This window comes from Neopsephotus bourkii, unplaced genomic scaffold (assembly GCF_033783945.1).
Source record: "Neopsephotus bourkii isolate Nb327-2 ecotype Australia unplaced genomic scaffold, CSIRO-AGI_Nbou_v1 NB_1600, whole genome shotgun sequence".
Taxonomy (NCBI): domain Eukaryota; kingdom Metazoa; phylum Chordata; class Aves; order Psittaciformes; family Psittacidae; genus Neopsephotus; species Neopsephotus bourkii.
The window spans coordinates 3,689,544-3,711,712 of record NW_026902076.1 but is presented as its reverse complement, the minus strand read 5'-3'; the positions used below and the strand labels follow the sequence as shown (position 1 = coordinate 3,711,712).

Below are 22,169 nucleotides of genomic sequence, written 5' to 3'. Positions count from 1 at the left end.
ATTTTTATAAATGTGCATATAAATGTATGTCTTCTGTAAAATTGGGTACAAAAGAAAACATATGAGATGTGGTACTGAAGAAGAGAGAGCTTGATGTGATAGGTCAGACTATGGACCTACCAATGTTAGTGGCATTTGTCTGTATTAGCATTGCAAAGTAGGTTTCATTTAGTGTGCCATAGCAAGTATTGTGTGTAAGTGAGTCTATGGAGAAGGGAGTGTAGTATGAAAGTTCAGAGTCCACCTAGTTATTTCATTTTCTTCACAAAGTAAATATTACTGCTGTCTCTAAACACTAATCAATGAGAAACAACCAAAGGGAATATTTAGTCAGATCTAGGAAAGACATTTTTGATTTCTGCTATTCTCAGTGACCATCTGATGTCACTAGGATGGCGGATTTTGCCAAGATGATAGGCAGACAAGGAACAGACAGACAGAAAAACATTTGGGAAGATTATAGATAAGCTAAGCCACACTTTGGAGAGACTAGAAGTCTACCTTGACTTGTGAACCAGCTTTTCCAACATATGAATGTGGGTATAAAGTTATTTTAAAAGTATAGTGTAAAATAAAGTCTGGGTTTCCTTGGGATCCCAAGTTTCTTGGTACATCCTTGCAGCTCGTAACTTGCCAGAAGCTCTTTGAAGGTCCAAATACCTGAAGGAGTCTTTCTGTCCTGCAGGTGGCCACTGGGAAGAGACCCAAGTCCTGGGGCAGCAGAACCAGTCCCTGCAGCATGCGTGGTGATTAGGAGGAGGCTGTGCTTTTTACGTGTCCCCACTTGCTCATTTACAAATGAAGCCACCCACAGTTGAGCTCTTCATATGCTCGACATGTTTCGGCATTGAGATCCTAATTGCAGGCTGTCAGGAGACAGTGAGCAGGGACGCTACCACACTAGACCAAGTCAGGGGATCTGGTATTGTGCACAGATGACCAGATCATTCCTGTTACCAATTTTTTTAACTTCTCTTACTGGCTTTGCATATACTGAAAAAAAATCTGTTCTTCGCACTGCTTTCTTTTCCACATCCTCATGCTTAGATCTGGCTTGAATGGGATAGCCATTACTTTGGTGGGGCTGGCCAGTACTAAAATGGGTTATTACTTAAGGGAGGAGCATCTTACTGTGATTATCACCAATTAGAAGTAAAGTGTTAACTATTCAAAGGAATTACCTGCTCTGCTTTATGTATTTTACAGGCGTGTTGCATTCTTTGAATAAGGAGTAGGACATCCTATGTATAATTAAAGAATAGCCTTTAATTGTCTTAATTATATATGCTTCCTGTCATCAAACAACTGTACCAATATATGCCTGGATTAAAGTTCAAATTAGGGATGGAGGTTTGTTTTGAAGTATAAGGACATTTGGCTTTCATACTTAATGGACCATTTTTTGTTTGGATTCGATCCTGGTCTTCAGAGTTTCAGGAGGGACCAGAAAATGTATTTTGATTCAGGGCTATTTCTAATATAAATGTCATAAAACCTCATAGTGTCTAATAATTCATTCTTCTGCTAAAGTATTGTTTTAACTGGTTAAACTGCCTCAGCACTTGGATTTTTTTCCAGCGTGTTGCAGAAATACGTGTGAAAGATCGATTGGATGCCATTCTGCAGCCTAATCCTACATAATTTATTCAGTTTTACCTGAAAGGTCCAAATGTATGTTCTTCTGGTTTTAATCAGTCCAACTACAATTGACTCAACTTTTGCCTGAACAAGGAGTGAGTAAAAACTGAACGAGAGCCTCAAGATTTGGCTCTTACTCATTAACCTCAGGGCAGACTTCATTTTGTATGACTTTTAAGCTATTAAAATGTTGGTTGGCCTCCATTTGAGCTCAGATTCCTAATATCACCAAATAATTATGTGTAGATGATGAAATGAAAAAACAGGCATGTAGTCTCCAAACGCGCGTTTCAGTCTGGGTGGCTGAAATGGCTCGTAACACTCAGTGCATGAAAATGGGGTGGATTGAATAAATTAGCAGAATCACAAAAGGAAACCACTATAGGAAATAGTTTTACACGTGTAATCACTGAAATACTCTAGTGAATGTGTCAATCTGTACTAAATAAATATATTTGTTTATAGACATGCTCTGTATTAGCTTCCACTCTTTCACAGCACTTTGCCAAACAAAATCCCACTAGAAGTAGGATGTTCGCACCCGAGTAGGAGTTTCTTGGATAAATATTTTTTCTATATTGAGACCAAAACCACTTCTACAAATTTCAGACTTTGATTGAAATAGTATATTTCTTTTGCCCCCCCCTTTCCCCCCCCTCCTTTTTTTTTAACCTTTTTCCTTTTTATTTTTCCTTCCCATATCCTCCACTGGCAACCACTGATGCATTACCTTAATTCCTCTTACCTCCCACTGCTCCGGTGAGCAGGCGCCCACTGCAGACAGAGCACGTCAGTCAGTAAGGAGCCCAGCTAGAAGTGGCCACACCCGAATGCCGCCACCAGCAAAGGGCCTTGGAGCCTGAGAAAATTCCTCTGTTTACAGACTGACTCTCTGCCCTGCACTGTTGGTTGGGTTCTCATTTCCCCAGTGAAATGCTTCCTTGAATCAAAGGGAGAACAGCGATGCTATGGTCTCTGCAGAGAGCACTCACAGGATGTTTTTCAGGGGGTGGAGTAAGAGAGGTATGTTGCAAAATGCCCTTCTCATTAGAATTTCAACAGTTTTAAGAGAAGAATGTAGGTGAACTGCCTTGTTTTGCTCAGATAATTGGATTTATTTCAAAGTAATACCTGCTCCTTCTATCCAATTTCAGCATCCATTTCTGTACATCTGGGATTTCAGCTGTTACAATGGAAGTTGTAATGTAATGAAAATAATAATTATGGATTAGCATACAGTGTTTTCAAAATGCCTTGTATTAGCTCTGTAATCAAGCAATCCTCAAAAAAGGTTTTCAGCAATTGATAGTATTTCTGTTTCAAAGGCAGGGGAAATTGAAACACAGAGACATTAAGTGGTTTGTCTGAGGCCACACAGCGAGTAAGTGTCAGAGCTGGGAGCAGAGCCCAGCCCTGGCTCCTGCCCTTGTGCTCAGACGACTGTACCACACCATATTGTTTCCAAATAAGTTTACTAAAAATCGTATGCTGAGCTCATGAGGAGTAGTGACATGGAGGAGGAATTTAACCCCTTCTGCCACTTCCTACAGAAGAAGAACCTGAGCCTCTGCAGTAGTAGAGAGAAACCTTAAAAAGCCAAGAAAAGCCTTCCTTGGCAAGAGGGAGCCGTCCAGGTTATTTCATGCTGAATTAGTCTCAGGTTGAAGGAGTTTTTATTATTAATGGTATATTTTCACATGGGAGTTCTGTGACCGTTCACTGCCCTTGAGTCATAAACCAGAGGTTTCAGTATCTAACCATCCTTGAAGTCTTTTCTATGTATGTCTCAAAGCTTCTAGCTTTAACACCATTCTCAGACATAATAAAGTTGCCCACATACATTATTACTAAAGCAGCAAGTTGAGACACATCATAAGAGGAGACATTGGCCTCCAAGCAACTCAAAGTATTTTGACCAGTTTGATGACATAAGGCAGTAAAAGTATTAGCGAACTAATTGTGATGCTCATGAGGAGATTGGGGATACTCGGGAACCACTGTATTTCCATTGCAATGGAGGGATTGACCTTTCCCAATTACACTGGAGTCCAACAGGTTGTATCCATCAGGGCTTGGTGCCTCATGGAGACCTGCTGTCTCCAGGGCATTTCATAGGCAGACAGTTATGGGCCATTAGACCCACAGCAATAACTTGCTGGGTTTTGTCTTGCTGTGCAGGAGAAGCAGCCTGCTCCTTTGGACCAGGGAAGGCAGGTGATGGAATTCAGCTACAGGTTTTGCAGCCTGGGGGAAGGAATTCCTGTCTCTGACTGTGAACAGAGAGCAGCATGAGGTTGAGTAGGGCTCAGAAGAGGAATTTATATCAGTGTGCTAAGCAGTGTCGCCTTTTCTCAAACAATTAAAAAGGGTTTCTTGCACTCAGACAAATAAAGCCTATTAAAGTTGGTGGCAGTGATGGGAAGAATTTTATGAAAATATGTTTGTTTTGCAAAGCTGGCTGCCAAGTATTGTTTTATAGTTCAATTTTTTCCTTCTTTCTCCACTGTTTACAGTACCCGCTGAGAAACTTAAAATGATCTCTCTCTCCCTACCAATTTTGTTCTTTTTTTTCTTCTGGCACACAGTGGCACCCCACTCCCACACCCGGGTTCTTGCTGCAACAGAAGCCATGATCCTTTTGCCTTATTTTTCTTTTTTATAATACCAACCCAGCCCTGAGAACAGTGTTTGCTAGTTAACTGCTGTATTGCAAATTTGGCCAAATAAGCTGAAGGACAGCAGTACAAACCCTACATTTTGTTCTCCTTCCACTGCTAGTAATGCATGAGGTGTCTGAGAAATACATTTGGTCCTTGTTTTTCAGAGATCCTATGTCTCCATTGGCCTTGGGAATGTCGTTATTGCCAGTGGCAGAGAGCAACTGTATAAAAAAGTTGGGTAGCTGAGATCTAGATTATGTTCTTTAATATACTTGGATGATATATCCTGTATATATCCTGTTCCAGGGCACAGCAGCATGGTTTTGTATGATTATTGAAGAAGTTTACACCATTGGCATATAAAAGGTAAATCAAAGCCCAGAACTGACTTTGCTGGAAAGCATTTTGCTACAAGCTGTTGAAGGCTTGCTTACTGAAGCAGTGCTTTTATCAGTGTGCGATGTCTGCGACTACCTATATAAAGCGTGCTGATTATCTTGGTCACCTTCCTGGACAGCAGCTTATGATGTGGAAGCCACTGCTGTTGCCATTGTCTCACTGGATGGCTGAAGGCTTAAGGAGCAGGCTTGAGGAACAGAGTCGTTTGTTGGTGTTTCTCACACCTAACTGTAGTGTCTCTGGGACTAGCTTAAACACAAATGTGGTTGGGCTTCCAGAGGGACCACCACTGTATGGGTAAATGGATGCTATAGATTTCAGTACACCAGTCTGGCCTCATCATAGTGAAATCTGTGAGTTTTCATGAATACAGCAGGGCAGATCATCCAAAGCATCATAATCTAGTAAACCTGGGTGTTCACAGATACATATTTGGGCTTTGCTTGAATTTGCTTGAATGTAGACTTTACTACATTATTGACCATGTAGTAAACATTATATACATAAAACATTCCCTCACCCTCTGAGTAATATCAGGCATCTGTGCTTTGGCTACTGATTAAAGGTGGTTTTATAGAATTAGAGCCTTCAGTGCTATTGTTAATAATTGGAGAGAGAATTATCCATTATATTTCTTTTGTAACATGTACACACTTTTAATAAGGAGAGTTTAGATCCATACAAATTTATTTAAAATTAAACAGAAGCAACTAATTCTAAGCAACATACGGATTTTCTTCTTATAACAATTGTGCTTATACTTTGCCTCCTAAACTAATTGTTATTTTAATCTCTAAATAAGCTGACACTTCTTTGTGTATGGTTTTTCTATGCAGGCTGGGAAAAATTAGAGCAGTAAACTTTTAATCACAGGGGGTTTAACGTAGGTGTTTGTAGATGTGCAAAGGGCTATGAATCTGTGCAGGATGACTTGTTTGATATTATGGAGGGATAGTGAAATTTCAAAGTTAACATTCCCCAAATAAAACGGGAAGAAGACACAGGGAGAAAGGAGCAGATTTAAAATTAGAGAATCTTTGTGGTTTATGGGTTCCAGGTTATTTGGAATGGAATGAAAGCTAATGCTACATCCTTTTTTCCATCCTGCCAGCCAGTGTCTGCTCCAAGAATGTCTCTTATTTAAAGGGCAGGGCTCCCTCCACTGTTCTTAAATAAAGGCTTTCACTGTCTGAGATCCAGTCCTCCCTGATATTCACAGTAACATTGAAAGACTGCATGAAGATGATTATTTAATGAAAAGAAGTTTTGCATATGATTCCCCTATCATAAGTCTGTTCAAGTCATATGGTTCGATTTACATTTATGCAAATGCGAGAGAATAGAGCAAAATTACCAAAGGAGGAAAGGACCGTGGCATGTCACAAACAAGATGTGCCTATTTGTGTTTATGTTTGCTAATGAAGTTCAGCCAGGACTTGCTCTTTGATTCTGATGTCTCTGTCTGCCATTCCACTTTATGCATTGTAATTAAACCACTTGCCCACACACATACAAGAGGACACCAAGAAAGGGTGACTTTAAGTTTTAAAAATGCTGTACTGTAACTTGCTTATACGGGACCTATAGTTCAGGCTTTACAGTTTTTAAGTGATACAACAGACCTGTGGTATGACATTGTGCCTTAGTTTTAATGTAAGCAGAACTCCTGGCTTAAACCAATGGAGGATTTGGCCCAATAAACTTTAGTGTCTAGAATGCCCGCTGGAGATGTTTTATCCTAGACTTTCCAAATTTTATTCTGAATAAGAATTAAACATCAGCCCACGCAGAAATCACAGCTGTCTTTCTCCTGTCAAAATTAATCTTCCTCATCATGCTACAGCTGTGGAATTATGCACTAGTGTGAACTGTTAACTGGAAACGATTTCTAGCCAGGGTGCCTGTTCAGAAGTCTTAGTTTTCTAACCTTATGCGTTACCTAATTGAGGAGTACTCACATCTTCATATTTCGCTGGGACTTGTTTCTGTAGATCACAGCTTCAGTATATCTTGTGCTAACAAACACAAGATATATTATTATTGTATATTATTATATAGAATTATCTGACCCTAAATTGGTCCTAAGAATTCTTCAGTAGACTGTTTTGCTTTGTGTGACCTTCTGTGGGGATGGGACTTTTGCTGCCCTCTTCATACAGTGTTTTTTTGTGGTCGTTCATAATATGCTACCTCAGGCTACCACTACAGATGAGCTATGGGACCAAAAATTGAGAGTGGAAATGGATGATTTTTCATGAAATTTGAGTTGCTGCTTGACTAATACCTATTGTTCCAGGTTGCTTTTTTAAAATGTTAATTTTCCTTTCTTTCAGCAAACTAAGGGCAAAACATGATTATTTCATGTCAGGTGAATCACAGCAGTGAACACTGCTCATCTTTTCTGCTTCATTGTACCTCCTTTCAGACTGTTGGAAAAAAACCCTTACCTTCATTTGCTAAATAATGATAGCGTTCCCAAGAAGATCTTTATATCAAAATCCACTGTGCTTTAATAACTTGAAGGAGCAATATTTTCGAGGCAGGGTTCCTGTATTATAGGTAAATAGAGGATGCCTGAGAAGCCATGACAAGACGCTTCACAGGGTACCTAAATTGGTTGTCCTTTCACCTTCATCAAGGTCAGAGAAGGGGCATGCAAAATCTTGTCATATGGTAGCAAGGGGCAAGAAATATTTCTGTGAGAGCTAAATGGGCCAAATAAGGTTATACCAACTTTTCAGATCATGGAATCTGTTCTGGGAAAGTGAACTATGTAACTTCTGCCAAGCTGGGTGATTTCCCATGTCTAAAAGGTGGTCCTTTGGCCACCTGTGCACACAGTGGGTACAGTAACATGCTGACAGACCTTCAACCATGGCAAATAGCCTACAGAAGAAAAAAACCCACAAAGCACAGTCTGGTAGACAGTAAATTTTGAGAAGGAGCACACATAAAATGCAGTAGATGCCCAAAATGAGCTCCATGGTTGACCATGTGCTTTTGTTATCTCCTGATGTTGGGCTTTATAGCAAGACATATCCAGCAAAATACATACAGCAATGGGTTACCATTTTAATCCCACATCAAAAGTCTGCATCATCCTCTATCTGTAATTCTGAGCCAAGTAATCACATTTTTTTTAAACACTAGATACTGCCAAAATGGCATAAAGCACCAAGAAGCATCATCTAAAACCTTTATGTTGTATCAAACTGTGTTAAATGACTGCCACATACATAGAAACTCTTTCTTGCAAGGGCACATACACATAAGTTTCATAAAAAATATCTTGCTTTTCCTCTTCGCAGTTCTTGACATGTAAAGATATGTCTTTTAGGATCACAAATTCAGCTGTATAGATCTTAAAGATATATAACTCAGAACTATGGGATGACTGTAAAATAGTTTTGCTATGCATAAAAGCATTTTGGAGGTTAACCTTTATTATCTAGTAACGTATCGAAATAAGAATTAAGTGTTATCTTGTTATGGAATGGGATGAATCAAACTCAACTCCTCTGAAATACCAATTTTCTAAACAGTTACCTTTAAGCTGAGTTTGAAGGTAAAGATTGTTTCTGCGTATAATGCTTCAATTTATGGCTAAATTCCATAATAAAATATGCATATATCAGAATCACTTTCTCTTGCTTGGGAAGGAAAAAAGTGTTGTTTTCATTATTGCTGAACTTCAAAATGGCTTAAAGAATTTTGTTGGTCCTTTCCAAAGAAACTGAACTTCAGGCAGAGATTAAAGCAGAGGAAATTTCAGCCGAAGGGCAAATGCTTCAGAAAGTTTAAAGTATGTGAAACAGTGAGTTAAGTAGGAAATAGTTTTCAGTCCTAACTATAGCCACACTAGTTATAATATATGGCTAAATATAGACTCGTGGGTGTGTCTAACTTTCTGAAGGTGTTATCCTCTCTCCTCTGAAACTTGCTTCTAAAATGACCTTTTCAGGGGTATAACTAACTGTGTAATATTGCCCATGTTGGAAAATCTTAAACTTATTTCCCAGGTGAGCCCAGCCAAGCCCAACTTTGCTTTGCAACCAAAATTCCTGTTGAAAAGTTCAACCTTTTATCTTTCATGTAGATCCAACTTTGTACTTGGGTTCATTTATCTTCAAGCAAACTGCACAATAGCCCTGAATATTTTGTTTATGTGTTAAAGGTTGTCACTTTGGTTATAAAGCTCTGTCTAAATATCAGGGTCAATTTGCTGAAAACATTACTTTTGCATCAACTTCAAAATGCCAACCATAATGGTTTGGGCAAGCTGCAGATCCAAACTCCCTTGGACTTGCTGCTCGTGGTTGTGGGAATATGTTGGATCCTTTCAAAATTATTGGCTAGTCTGTTTTTGTGCATTTTGTGTTTGGATATAGAGTCTTTGGATTTCTTTTTTGTTTTGTTTTTGGTGATAATGTCATGTCTGACGGCTGGCTGTATATCCCAGAGCTAATACTCTGCTCTTTGGCTTTAATGCGATATACTGCTAGGTCGCTACACTGAAGTATGATGTTAGTGTCAAGGATGCTGTAATAAACATCTTGCACATATTTCCTTTTGCATATTTAGTGTCTGTAAATGTCTCTTGGAATACATGCTTGCTGGTTTTGAAATTATTTCCCTACAGTTCAATCTAAATACTATTTATATACAAAGTTGCTTGAGGTTATCCTTAACTCTTGATACTTTTCTAATTCTATTTTAAGGGAGGAGAAATTGATCTTTCTGAAATTAATTAGGAAATTGGTAGAGCCACTAAAAATGGTAGTTATATATGGCACTTCCTAAGTGCTTGAACTTAAGAGGTAAAAAATAATCTGACGAAGCACTAAATGTAATAAAATAGATGGCTCTATTTTCATTTTTGAAACTGAGTGACTGCTGAAGGTGAACCAAATAAAGCAAAAGTATTTGCACTCCTTCCCTTTTTGAAGCTATCATTAATATCGCAAAAAAAAAACCCAACCTAACAAAAAAAAAAACCAAACACATTTTTAAACTGAGAATATCCCCTTAAAATATAGGGTTTCCAGCATGCCTGGTGTAAAAAGGGATACTTTCCTGTACTGATTCAGAAAGAGATGTTAAAAATGTATGAAAGGTATTTTAGTGAGACATTGTCCCAGGATCTTTTAAAATTATTTTCTCAAATGCTATTTAACTCTTGTGTTTCTTTAGCACTAGAAACACTTGATTCCAGGTCACAATATGGGGGATATCAAATTATTTTGTGCTGACCAGAGGGTCTTTAATTTGGTTTTGGGGGGTGGGGATTATCCCAGTGTCTGTTCACATAACTTTAGACCCAGAGTGTAAATTAAGATTGGAAAGCTGTAATTATTCAGTAGTTTATAGACTATTAAGATAGATAGGTTAGAAATGATTATTGAACATAGTGAATAGAGAACACATGCTTAGAAGGGAAAAACAGATTCAGCATAATAGTGTATAGTTTTGGCATCATCTATTTTGCAGGCAATTAACAAAATAGGATGTTGCATTTTTGCATATCTCTTGCTCTCCTGAAATAGTCGCTAACCACTTGTTAACCACACTGATTTTTTTATAGACAAAGTGGTTGCTCATAGCTTCCCCACCAGAAATGTTCAGATTAAGCACACTATTAGATTGCAGCCAGAATAGTCTACAAAACAGGAAGAAAGCCTTGCCTTTCTCTCTGCCTTCTTCCCTCATTTAAGTTGATGTGATAATTCATTACAGATTTTCTCTTTCTTTGACAGAGTGCCTACCGCAGAAATGGGATGACTTTTCTCGCCTGCTAATGTGAATGTGGCTGCAGCAACAGGAAAGACAGTGTTATATTAAGGTGATTTTCTTTTCCCCTCCATGGAAGGAAAAAAAAATACAAGCTCCTATGTCTCCGTGTACCACTGAGTGGGCTGGTTTGTTGTGACTATCTGCTGGCTGACTGTCTCTTTTTCCAGCCCCCTCAATCGTTATTCTTGTTTACTAGCTGGAACATTTAGCTAATTAATGGCAGGATGTTTGGGATAGGGTGTAGGTGGACAAGAATGCAGATCAGACAATATGAAGTTTGCAGGGGACTAACTGCTGTCAGCTTCTTTCTGAAATACAATGTCATTTTTATTTAAGTCTTTGGAAGTCTGTATGTTCTCCTAGAGATATTTTCTTTTTTTAAAGCAGGATGAGGCAGAAAGAGGCCAGAGATAGACTGGGTTATATGGGTTTTTCAAGGTTATTAAAAGGTTATATGTGTTTTCCTTATGATCTTTACTGAAAGAAAAACTGTTTTCCACAGTTTTTTGCTATTTTCACTATTCCTCCCAAAAAAATTTTAACTGTTCAGGTAGGGTAATCCAGTTTAATCCAATGAGGAGCTTTTTTTATGAGAGTAATAGCTAGTTCAGATCCAAAGATACTCAGAAAAAAAAAGTTCAGATTAACTGTACTTTACCAGTTAGAGACTTCTTTTTTTCACATCCAAGGATAGGCTAAACCAGCCCCAAAATTCTAAGTATTTAAGTCTCCTAAGGCTCAAGCCATCAGTGTCTGCAATCAAGGAGAGCCTTTGCAGTGATTTGGCACTGGATTGGACCCCTATTCATAAAAAATGCATCCTAAAGTACTTAAATAGCTGTGTCTGTCTCAGTGGTTGTAGGCAAAGGCTTAACGCTGTGTACTTGCTCAGCGTTTGCTGCAGGAAGCAGATGTTGTCTCTGTTATTGACAAAGACATCATTACTGTTGGATTTGGTTAAAGAAGAAATGGGCTTTTTGCCTTTTTTTTATTTTAGTTCACGTTGTTTGTTTTCAGATTTATTTTTTAAATCTCAGTCCCTCCTTCTATGCTTCTTCCCCATCCACTGCTCCTCCAGCCTTTGCTGGCCTCAAAAGCACATTCATTTCTTCCCATAAAAACTGTACAAATATAGAGCTGACCACAATGATGCTTGACCAGAGAAAAGGGCTCATGCTTCAGCCCATCATCAGGATATACAAGCATGGACTGCTTCTATCCCTGTGGTACCCCTTGAGCCCAGGGGCTCTGCTCCAGCTACTCTAAGCCCAGCCTTGAAATCTAACTTAAACCCCAAATTAATACAGAGTGCTCAAGATATCATGAGGAGATAGCAAAATACCACTTGTATACAGTTCAGCCATCCTCCTCTTTTATGCTTAGGATGTGAGGTCTTAATTTTTACTCGCACTGTATGCTCTTGTTGTCCTTTGTGAGTGGTTTTGTTTCTCTGCTTTTCTGGACCTGCTTACAAAAACTTTAAAAATACATCTATATTTTGAATAAACAGAAAAATGCCTCTTTACAACCAAAATATTGTGAAAGTGAACTTTACGCATCAAATATTACTGCCATTCATAAATTGCTTTTTTGTTTTACCTGCTTACGCTTCTATTTTCTGGAATCAATTTGTGTGTAAAGGACTAAAAGTAATGTGTACAATGCAGTGTATTAAATGAGGGAGGGAAGTTTTCTGATGTTTCATCTGTGCTTCTTGAAATATATGATTAAACTTTTCTTTTTATCATCACTCTTATTTTTTTTGGCGTCCTTAATCATAGAAAATTATATGCTTGCTGCAAACATACAGACTTTTTTAAAGGACACCAGCATTTATTGTATTTGGTTTCGATGTGCAGGGATAGAGACAGAAGAAACCGTTTCAGGCACTGGGTACTGGAATCAAATTAGTTTCTGTAGCTGTATCTCTCCCAGATTTTACATTTTAAAATATGCATAAGCAGGAAAAATACTGGCACTTGCTTTTTACTGCTCTACTTAAAATCCCAGAGAATGAAGACTCGACATACATTTCTCTCAGAAATATGACAGATCATGTTTTTGTTGGTCTGCTGTGTGTTTGTCTATCTTGAACAGTCTGACAGGCAATTATTTATAAAATCTGGGTTTGCCCAGTAAACCCATATAATAACCTTTCACTTCTCTACACAAGTCAGAGAGCTGAATTTAGAGTAGAACAAGGTGGGTTGTGTGTCCCTATCTTGCACTAACCGAGTTTATTCTTATTTTGGGAAGTAATCACTTTCTTCATTAATCTTCAGGGTTGTTCAATTTAAAACACAAAAGTGACCCCAGGACTTGTGCTGCATACAGAGTGTGTCCTAGCACCACTGTATGTGCTGCAGAAGCAGAAGTGTATGTTTAAGCTGGTACTACACATTTTATCTTAAACTTTTTTCTGTACTGTAAGTATAAAACCAGTTTGAGATTCAGTTAATGACTGTGTACAAATAAATTTGTGCTTGTATAATTTCAACTTGAAGAACCTTAGCAAGGATTGGTAGTAACTGAGTCAGTTTATGATGATTATTTAACATCAGTTACCTGAAGAAGGGAAACAGAACCAATTTCAGTAGGAATAAGACTGTGTAACACTTCCGCTCCATGTCTTCCTTGCTGTCCGGTTACACTACCTAGCTTTTCGGTTTCTTAGTCCAGCCATCCACAAAACAAGGATGATAAGTCAGCTTGAAAATTGTCAGAGGTGACAGAGCCACAGCACAGATTTCTAATGAGGCTTCGTCTCATTTCCTGGCCTGTCCTTCCTCGGGGTTTCTTCTGAGAAAATAAAGCCCTTTAAAACACTCCTGCCTTCATCTGGAAATCAGGAGAAACTGACAGTGCTCCATATTTCTCCAGAGACACTGAGGACCTTGCAGAATTTGCCCCCCTGGGTTTCCAGAGTACACTTCTCTTTGTCAAGTATAGATATCACTGGCGGGGGGAGGTGTTTTCTGGCACTTCTTGAATTCAGATGAACCTTAGCGTTGTATTAACATTCTGCCATCAGCCGTGCCTAGATCTCATAAAATGTTTTATAGCTTCCCGTCTAGCTCATACAGAATGTTTCATAGTACATAAACACTTCTACTAATAATTCAAGAATAAATAGATAGTGACATTAGTCACAACTCTAACCTCTAGTTGAAACTTACATAGTTATAGGGTGCGTTTTTTTCCTTGCCTAAATGAATCATCTTGTCCAAGGTTAGACTTTTTATACCTCTACTATATATCTACACCGAGTGGTGGTGCAGCTAGGGAAACGCAGTGGTGGCATGCATTAAATCCAGGGCTTTATTCGGAGGGCAGAGAGCCAGCACAAAGCAACAGAGCCATCCCTGAAGGAACTGAATGTAAATTTGACGGTTTAAATAAGGCCAGATGCCTTTAAAAAGTATTTTGAAAGCTGTATCTTTAATGTAGCTCTTGTTTTTTCTGCTTCAGATAATGATGTTGCCTTTTACAAAGTAATAAGAAAAAATAGCTCTGATCTATTGTGGGGAGACAAAAATCAGATACTTTGACTTCTATAAATCACTGAAATACTGGCAACTGAAACAAACTTTTAGAAGGCAGATGCCTGAAAATTTGAAGGAAACCTTCATCTTTTACTGTTAAGAGTTCTTTAACTGGCTAGAGAGTACTCTAAGACACTACATTAATAGCCATTCTCAGTAATCAAGCTCCACTATACTTACATACTGTTTTTCCTAAACAAGATAGATTAGTAGTGGAAGAGAGCTGGAAAGATAAATAAAGAAAATCAAGAACTAAAATTATAATAATACAGTTTCATTTTACATTTTATAACTCTCTTCTTTATTTCTGATTGATCATTTATCTTAATTCCTATCACACAGAAATATTGGCGCAAGAGTCTTCTACCAATATCTGTGCATTTCTGGACTAGTCTTCATCCAGATGCTTCGCAGATTTTCTTACTGATTTTGTGAAGATGTGATCTGTCAATCTTTAGTACTTGTATGACTTTGATTACTGTATTATCTTAGTGCCTCACAGTCTTCCATGTATTTATGCCTGCGGCACTGCTTTGAAATAATAATGTGTTGTTATCTCCATTTCTTCTGAGGCATGGAAAGGATAAATGACTGGCCCCATGTTGGGAAACTTGGGACGGTTCAGAAAACCTGGATTTCAGAAATCCATACTGATGCTCTCAGCTCTAAGTCATCTTCACACTGTATCAGAAGGCACATAACCCAGCCCCACAGGTTAGGGAAGTGGCAAAAGCAGTATCCAACTGGATCTACAAGAGGAATTTTGGGAGGGAGAATGCAGTCACTTGATTTGGATCCAATCCAGGACTCGATGCTTTAAAACCTTCAGGCTGAAATATGCCACAGCTGCTTAATGACCTGGTGCAGAAACATAAATGTTACATTTCCACCAAAACATGGACTGTGGGATACTTTTCTTCCTCTCCACACCCTGCCGGATTTCTGCATCAGAAATCACCATGAGGGATGTACTCTGGCAGTGCCAGAGTGTTCTTACCTTCACCTCCTCCCAACCTTCCCCTGGGTAGAGCATCAGAACTGCAAGAAGCAATAGGAGACATACAATTAAGAAATGTAGATGCCCTCTTTTAAATGGGATAGCAGTTGTGATGGGCGTTCACAAAGGTAAAGTAAAATGTTAACTTTTAATAAATGAACTGGATCAGGATCTAATAAAGTGCAGCTGAATTGTGGTGGCTGATCTCCTTTACTAGTCCAGGAAGAAGAGGTGGTGTAAATATCAGAAACCATAGCAGGATTCAGAAAGTCAAGAGTCAATAAAGCAAGTTGGCTCAAACTAGTTCTGCTTAGCTCTCATTTCCATAAGTATTTAATTAATCTGCAAAATAAAAAAAAAAAAACAACAAAGAAACTATTGCATTTCTTGTACTGACATGACTTCTTCAGATCTGGAAATGAAATGGCAGCAACTGTGTGTCAAGCCTAGGTGAAAACAAATATGAAACCTCTCTTAAAGAAGGAGAATGAGGGTTTTTGTAGGAGCAAGGCTCCAGCTGAGCTCGTCTCTCTGAGCTCCCTTGCTCAGAAGATCAGTGCTGAAATCTGCTGTACGTGCACAAATTTTGTTGTAGCCTTAAGTAAATAATCTCAGTAAATTAGATGTGATGTGTCTATCTTTCTTCATGTCACCTTGCCCTTACTTTATTATTTAAATACTTTATATTCCTCTGTTTTGGAATATTATCAACAGTTTGCTAGTCCAAAATTTTCCCTGTTCAGATTTTAGTGTAGGCAAAACGCAAATATGTTGAAGCAGTTATTAAGGGGTGCTTTTAGCACCTGGGAAAGCATGTCTTCTAAAGTCAGTTTCTCCATGGAAGGTGCTGCTCTGATTCATCTTCTCTGGGATGGTGGCAAAATTGATATATGGCTTCTGTAGGGCTTGAATTTGTACAACAAACAGTTGAGGTAAACCTTGAAGTCTCTCTCAAACTCATATGCAGACCATTTTTTTCCTCACTGTGCAAATCAGATATGAGCCCAAGAGGGAAAATATGACACATTCTTGCACTGGAAGATCAAGAACCACTGAATATTCCAAGGTAAGATAACCTTAGTCTGACTGAATTCAGCTACATATCAGTTGGGGAAAAAAAAAAAAAAAAAAAGGGTGGTTTTTTTTTCCTATTTGACAGTTAACTTCATGATTTTTTCCAGACTTTGGTGATCAGAACTTTGTGTTCATATGTTTCGCCATGAAATAACTAAGAATAGTTATTTCTCATATGTGATCAAGTTTCACAGTCAATACAGTGGTAAACAGGTCTCTTTTTCTACAGCTGTTGTTTTTAAATAGCGGGTTAGGAACCTGTCCGATTTTAAGAGCAAATGTATTTTGGAACAGAGCCTGACTCAGTTGCTTTTATTCATGGTACCCAAGTAGGTGTAACCATCAGAGCTAGTCCACATTGCTCTGTTGGTGTGTCCAGAACACAGTGTACTAATATTGTCCCCGCAACAAAATCATCCAAAGAATGGCCAAAGCTCCATCCACACATGGGTTAATAGGAGCAACATGAAGATTATTCCACCAGGACTCTGGAGTTTAGGTATCTGTTAGTCCCTATGCTCAAAACCCTGCTAAACCCCTTTATACAGGTGTCTCTGAAGCAGAGTACTATGTCCCCATGTCTGTGAATGGGGTTTAAGTAGGAAATTAATGTTTCCTTGGGACCAAATGTATGCTAGTGTCAAGCTAAATGAGAAAAAGCAAAGGCTTTGCTATGGACTGTGAGGGGAGGTATGGGTATGCTTCTAGGTTAAAATCTTACTAATTTTATGGTAGTAAAAATAAAATTTGATATAAGCATCCGAATTTTTGAAATTTTGGCCAAAGTCCAAACCTTCCCAGTGTTTGCCATGGTTGGTTTTCATATGTGTTTTTACAGTGTTGAAGTTGGGCTTGTAGATAATGCTGGATTCGTTTTTATTTTGTTGAGGCTTGTTTTATTTGCACTTTGGTATGTATTTGTGGTGCGCAGTCTGAAGGGATTTAGCATTATAGTTGCTTTCTTTGGTGGTCCTAAAAGCAGTGCAAAATTAATGCAGCACTTAAGGATCCTGTTATTAAAACTTTATTCATAAGTGAGCCAGCGAAGCATAGAAAATGTATGTATACGCATATATATTAAATAAATATGAATATACATATTCATATTTTTTCAGAAAGATTGAATTCCAAGCAACAGCTCTGCTTTTACAAATCCAAAAGTAAGCTTGACCCTGTTTTGGTACCTCCCTCTCTGCAATGAAAGTAGTTTTACCTGGTAAAGATTCTTACTTTGTCGAAGTAATTTGATTGTACCATTCGTTTCTCAGCTCTTGTATTACCCATTTTTCTCTTGCACAAAGTTTAATCTTTAAGAGGTTTTAAAGCCTCATGAAGTTTTATAAAAATCATCTCTGACCTCTTGTATGAAAAAGGCATTTTCAAATCTGTGTGTGGGGGTTGTTGTTTGTTTGTTGTTGCTGAGGTGTTTTTAAGTCCAACAGAGTATTGTTTGAGAGGGAAAGAGATCTCCAAGGTCTGGGAGTATCCCAGTTTATGCACTGGGCACACAGCAGGTATTTTTGTAGCACTTGAATGTTGAAGGGAGTTGTCAGAGGTGGACACTGCAGAGTTACTTCATTGCTCCATTAAACTGTGTCTGAAAAATACTTATATTCTATAATACATGAGTTGTGCTCTTGGCAACTATTTCCTTCATTCAGACTCCCAAAGGTGAGTGGATTGTGCCCTCTGGGGGCTCTTTACTGCTTTAACTTAAATTTAAGGGTGGTGTTTTTTCTTTTTTCTTTCTTTTTTCTTTTAACTTAAATTTCCTTTCCTTTCCCTTCCTTTCCTTTCCTTCTTTTTTGTTCTCCTATCTTTCTTTCTGTCTTTTTTTTTCTCTCTTTGTTTCTCTCTTTATCTCTTTCTTTCTCTCTTTCTTTAGTGTAAAATGTCGCATTGATTTCCACCCTCCTTGTGTCTTATGTAGGAAGAAATTTATGTGCTTTTTACATCAGGAAGTCTAGCTTTTCCTGACGTTTTATTGCTTTGAATATTTGAAACATTTCAATCCCAGACAATAAATATTATATGATTATTGTTTTCATATGGATAGGCTATTTCCCCCTGTTTTTTCTATCCAGCGTTTTACTAGCAGGTGACACCCAAAAATTTATGGATACTCAAACCATTACTGTTAACTTTGCTGTGGAGGTCAGAGAGTCCCTCAATTTGCATGCAACATATAGGGAAAAAAAATAAATCAACTAATCTCATATGTTTTGAATCCTGCAGGGATACAAATTTACATTTCGCCTTTCAGAAACATGCTCATATTGTAGCTCAAGCCTTGTTTCCACTGAATTGAGGCTTAGGTGGGAAGAGCAGTGAACCCCTACTAAATGCTTCCCAGATCAGCAACTGGTAGCCTTAGGAGTTTACTTGAAGTTGGTGGGATGGGTTATACCTTTTCGTAACTCAAAAGCATAGGTTTTCTGCTTGCCCAGGTCAGTATTTTGTTGCTCTCATAGTAGAAATGATTCCTGGTCAAGTGGGAACTGTAAAATAAAAACTGAGGCTGCGCTTTTTAACGCCTTCTTTTTGGGAGAAGGCAGCTGGCTACTTGCTGTATGTATGGAGCAGCAGTTCTGCAGTACGAGCTCTGATGACAAAGTCTTACCTTACAGACCCAGCTTTGATTTCACAACCAGCCAATAAAGCAATGTGGGAAATCTCTGGTCAAGTAGCTAAGTTTATAAGAATATAAGAAACACAGGTTCTGCTCAGAAGCACTAGATCATCTAATTTTTTCATGTTGACAGTTTTTCATGGATACTATGCAGGACCTGCTGCTTGTGATCCATCAACCACCATGTTGTCAGTGACTTCAGATTGATGACTGATCTTGATTTCCAAACTGGATCCAGGATAACCAATGCATCTCCCTCTTTCTGTCAGTTCCTGATTGAATGTTTCATGCAAATTCAGTAACTGTCTACATAACTATAAAGAGAGTAATCCTAATGCGTTTCAGGAGGAGGCAAGCTGTCAAGTTGTGGAGGCAATAAAAAAACGTATAGGTCTTTGGAAGTTTATCTTCAGTGATGCATAGGTCCACTCTCAGGCTGGATAAAGGTTTGGTATGGGGATAAGAAAAGCGACAAAACCTGTCAAAATTTTCAACTGCAGCAGTGCCTGTGAGCTCGTTGTTCTTTCTCTGCTTTCCTTGTGCAGACTAAAGGAACCAGAGTCTAAATCCATTCAAAAAGAAACACTAATAAATACTTTGTTTGAAGTCTTTTTAAAGTGTTTTGTGTCTTTACCCTCTCTCCTGTCTCATCTTTTGGGAATATTGAAAATAACATTCAGTTCTGTGCTGCCTTTGTCTGTTCTTTTCCATGAGGTAAACATGGACTTTTCCCTCTCTGTTTGTTACAGACTTTCAGCCAACTCAGCTTTTCCTGTTTACTTCCCTGTGAAAGGCATCATTGGTGATATCACTCAAAGTCTAGAAATAAGGGGTTTGCTGCTTTTCCTAGCTTTCTGCTGCTCCATTTGGTGTTATATTGGTAATGCATCACAGCAGATTTGGCATATCTACTGATTCATTTATTTATTTTTTTTAAGCAGACGCTTCTTGCACTCCTTTACCAAAACATATGCTGAAGGTGAAGGCACTGAAACGGCTTTATGGAGACCTGGGCTCCCATCCAAACCTCTCGATGTCTCAATTATATCTGTATCATGGGGATCAATTTGTGGACCCAGTCTTTTTAAAATACCAATGATAATAATGATAATGAGAAGCCTGTAGGCTCCAAAATTCAAATGAAAAGATGATGGTATGGAAGCTGCAATAGTTGTGATTGAAAAACTGATGACCACAGCTTTGCAAAACCTGTTTTCTTCGTGCACAGACAGAGGTAAATGCAGTAAAGCAGCTGCATCATCAAGTGCTCTGTTTGTTTCTTCTGATTTGGAAACCCTAAATATTTTAGTGCCTCAAGAAGACGCTTAGTCCTGATAAAGGCAGTTACTGGCTCAGAGTTCCCTCTGTGGTTTGGACACAGTTCTTACATTCTACACAACTTGAAGCAAAAAAAAAGAAGAGATGTGATCTCATGTAAACCCTTCATAGTTATCAAAACAGACTCTAATTTAATGTCTCAAAATCTGTGATTTGTTGCTGAGCAGTAAAGGTACCACATGTACCTTTACATGTAAGGTAGTATATGAGGTTTCTTGACTGGTGAAATTTGTAGATATACAGCAACCTCCTCATGAAAGCACCAGCTTCATGGCTGAAATCATGATTTCAGGTTTTCATTTAAGAAAGGAAGCTGCTGCTTTCAGAGCAGTGCTTGGGCCTGTACATAACCAGTTTACTGCCTGACGTCATCGGCAGCTTAGAATAACACCTCTGAGAGGAATAAAGTAATCCATCTTTCTCAGCAAGGTATTAGCAAACTCCTACATCTCATTCAACTCTTCTCAGAAGTACCCTCACATTGCTAAGTGTATGTTGTCTTGTCACCATCACTGCATTTGCAAGGGCCAGGGGCAGCATCTGTCACCCACCTGACATGAAGCTGCCTCAATAGTTGGTGTAATTAGAGCATACTGTTAAAGGAAGACTGTAAATAGGAATGTTTTCCTGAACTGAACTCTATATGATCAGGGAAAAGGAAAAGAAGAAAAGCCTGGGGACATCTAGTAAGGAAAGTTCATGATCTGTTGTGTTATACTGAAGGTAATCTTAGTGATCTACAACCACCAGTGAGTCTTGCTAGCTAGAGCTAATACCCTTACCCTTGGGTCCCTCACCATTTTATTGCTGCTCTGCAACAGGATGTGCAACTGCTATGCATTGATATGTTATTACAGATTGGCTAGTGTAAACTCCAGGTGTTGAGAACATGATTTATTCTATTAGCATAAAAAGGTGTTTTCTATGGCCATATTAAAAATTATACTAACTGTTGGTCTTGCCACTGCACTGTGTGTGGCACATGCCAATTTAAACCTGTCATTTCCTCTAATTTAAGGATATGTCCTCAGAAGATCATTAATTTGGGGTGGAGTTGGGGATCATAGTACTGCTGTGGCCTATTAACCCCCACCTGGCCATTAATCCCTGCAAAGAACCTTTTCCCAAAGATGTCTGCTACTACAATATGGTGACTGAAGCAGAGACCAAAGAAATTACATTTTTTGTGTGTATTTTACATTTAACTCTATTTTGCACTGCATTTTTAGTTTAAAGTGAATTGTACCTGTTATGTGACGTATATGAACCCAGTAACTGATAGGGGTGTATTTATAGTGAATTCACTACTTAGTGGACCGCACAACTCTTTATATAAAACCCCACAATGTTTCCTTATGTTCCCCTGGACTTACCCCAAAACAACACATATTCTTACAAGCACCAACCCTGAGTACCACTGGGATGAGCAGGCATGGCATCATATACCCCCTAATCAGGCTTCCCTCTGCCAGTGTAAGAATCAGAAGTACTGGTCACACATTAAACTGAGCAGCTGGACAGTTTCTGTGTCTTGATCAGTTCTATGTGTGTGTGAAGGCAGTGGAGTGACTTAAGTGTGTCTCAGATGACTCCTATGGCTTCAAGATCACCCATGTAATGCCCTTCCTGAGAAGCACCAAACCATCTTTGTGCTGCCTCCCCTCCACATGTTTCTTTGGGGGACTTTATCATTTTACTTTCCCACTCTCAGATGCTGTTCATGTTGCTGGACTTCACACTTGATTTTCCAGTTCTTCATGCCTTGTATCCATACAGCTTGTATCCACAGGGCTGCTCTGAATCTCTTCTCTGCCCAACCTGTAGGTGTGCCTGGGATTGCTCTGACCCAGGTGTAGGACCTTGCACTTGTCATGGTTAAAATTCATAAGGTTGGCATCAGCCTACCTCCCAAGCGTGTCAAGGTCCCTCTGGATGGCATTCCTTCCCTCCAGCATATCAACCGAACCACACAGCTTGGTGTCATCAGCAAACTTGCTGAGGGCGCACTCAATCCCACTGTCCATGTCACCAACAAAGACCTTGAACAAGACTGGTCCCAACACTGATCCCTGAGGGACACCACTCGTTACTGGTCTCCAGCT

The 22,169-nt window shown here is 38.8% G+C and overlaps 1 protein-coding gene across 5 annotated transcripts in view; it reads left to right on the top strand.

Moving 5' to 3' along the window:
- Positions 1–14,309, top strand: part of SUPT3H (SPT3 homolog, SAGA and STAGA complex component) — a 268,832-nt gene extending 254,523 nt beyond the window's left edge. For 4 of the 5 annotated variants that reach the window (XM_061372275.1, XM_061372272.1, XM_061372274.1 and 1 more), the window contains exon 12: positions 10,451–12,237. In XM_061372275.1, coding sequence (XP_061228259.1) covers positions 10,451–10,492 — 42 coding nt within the window. In that variant the 3' untranslated portion in view covers positions 10,493–12,237. Of the gene's footprint in view, positions 1–10,450; positions 12,238–13,280 lie in introns of those variants that run through there. The other variant, XM_061372273.1, reaches the window with a different exon arrangement.
- The last annotated feature ends 7,860 nt before the right edge of the window (positions 14,310–22,169 follow it).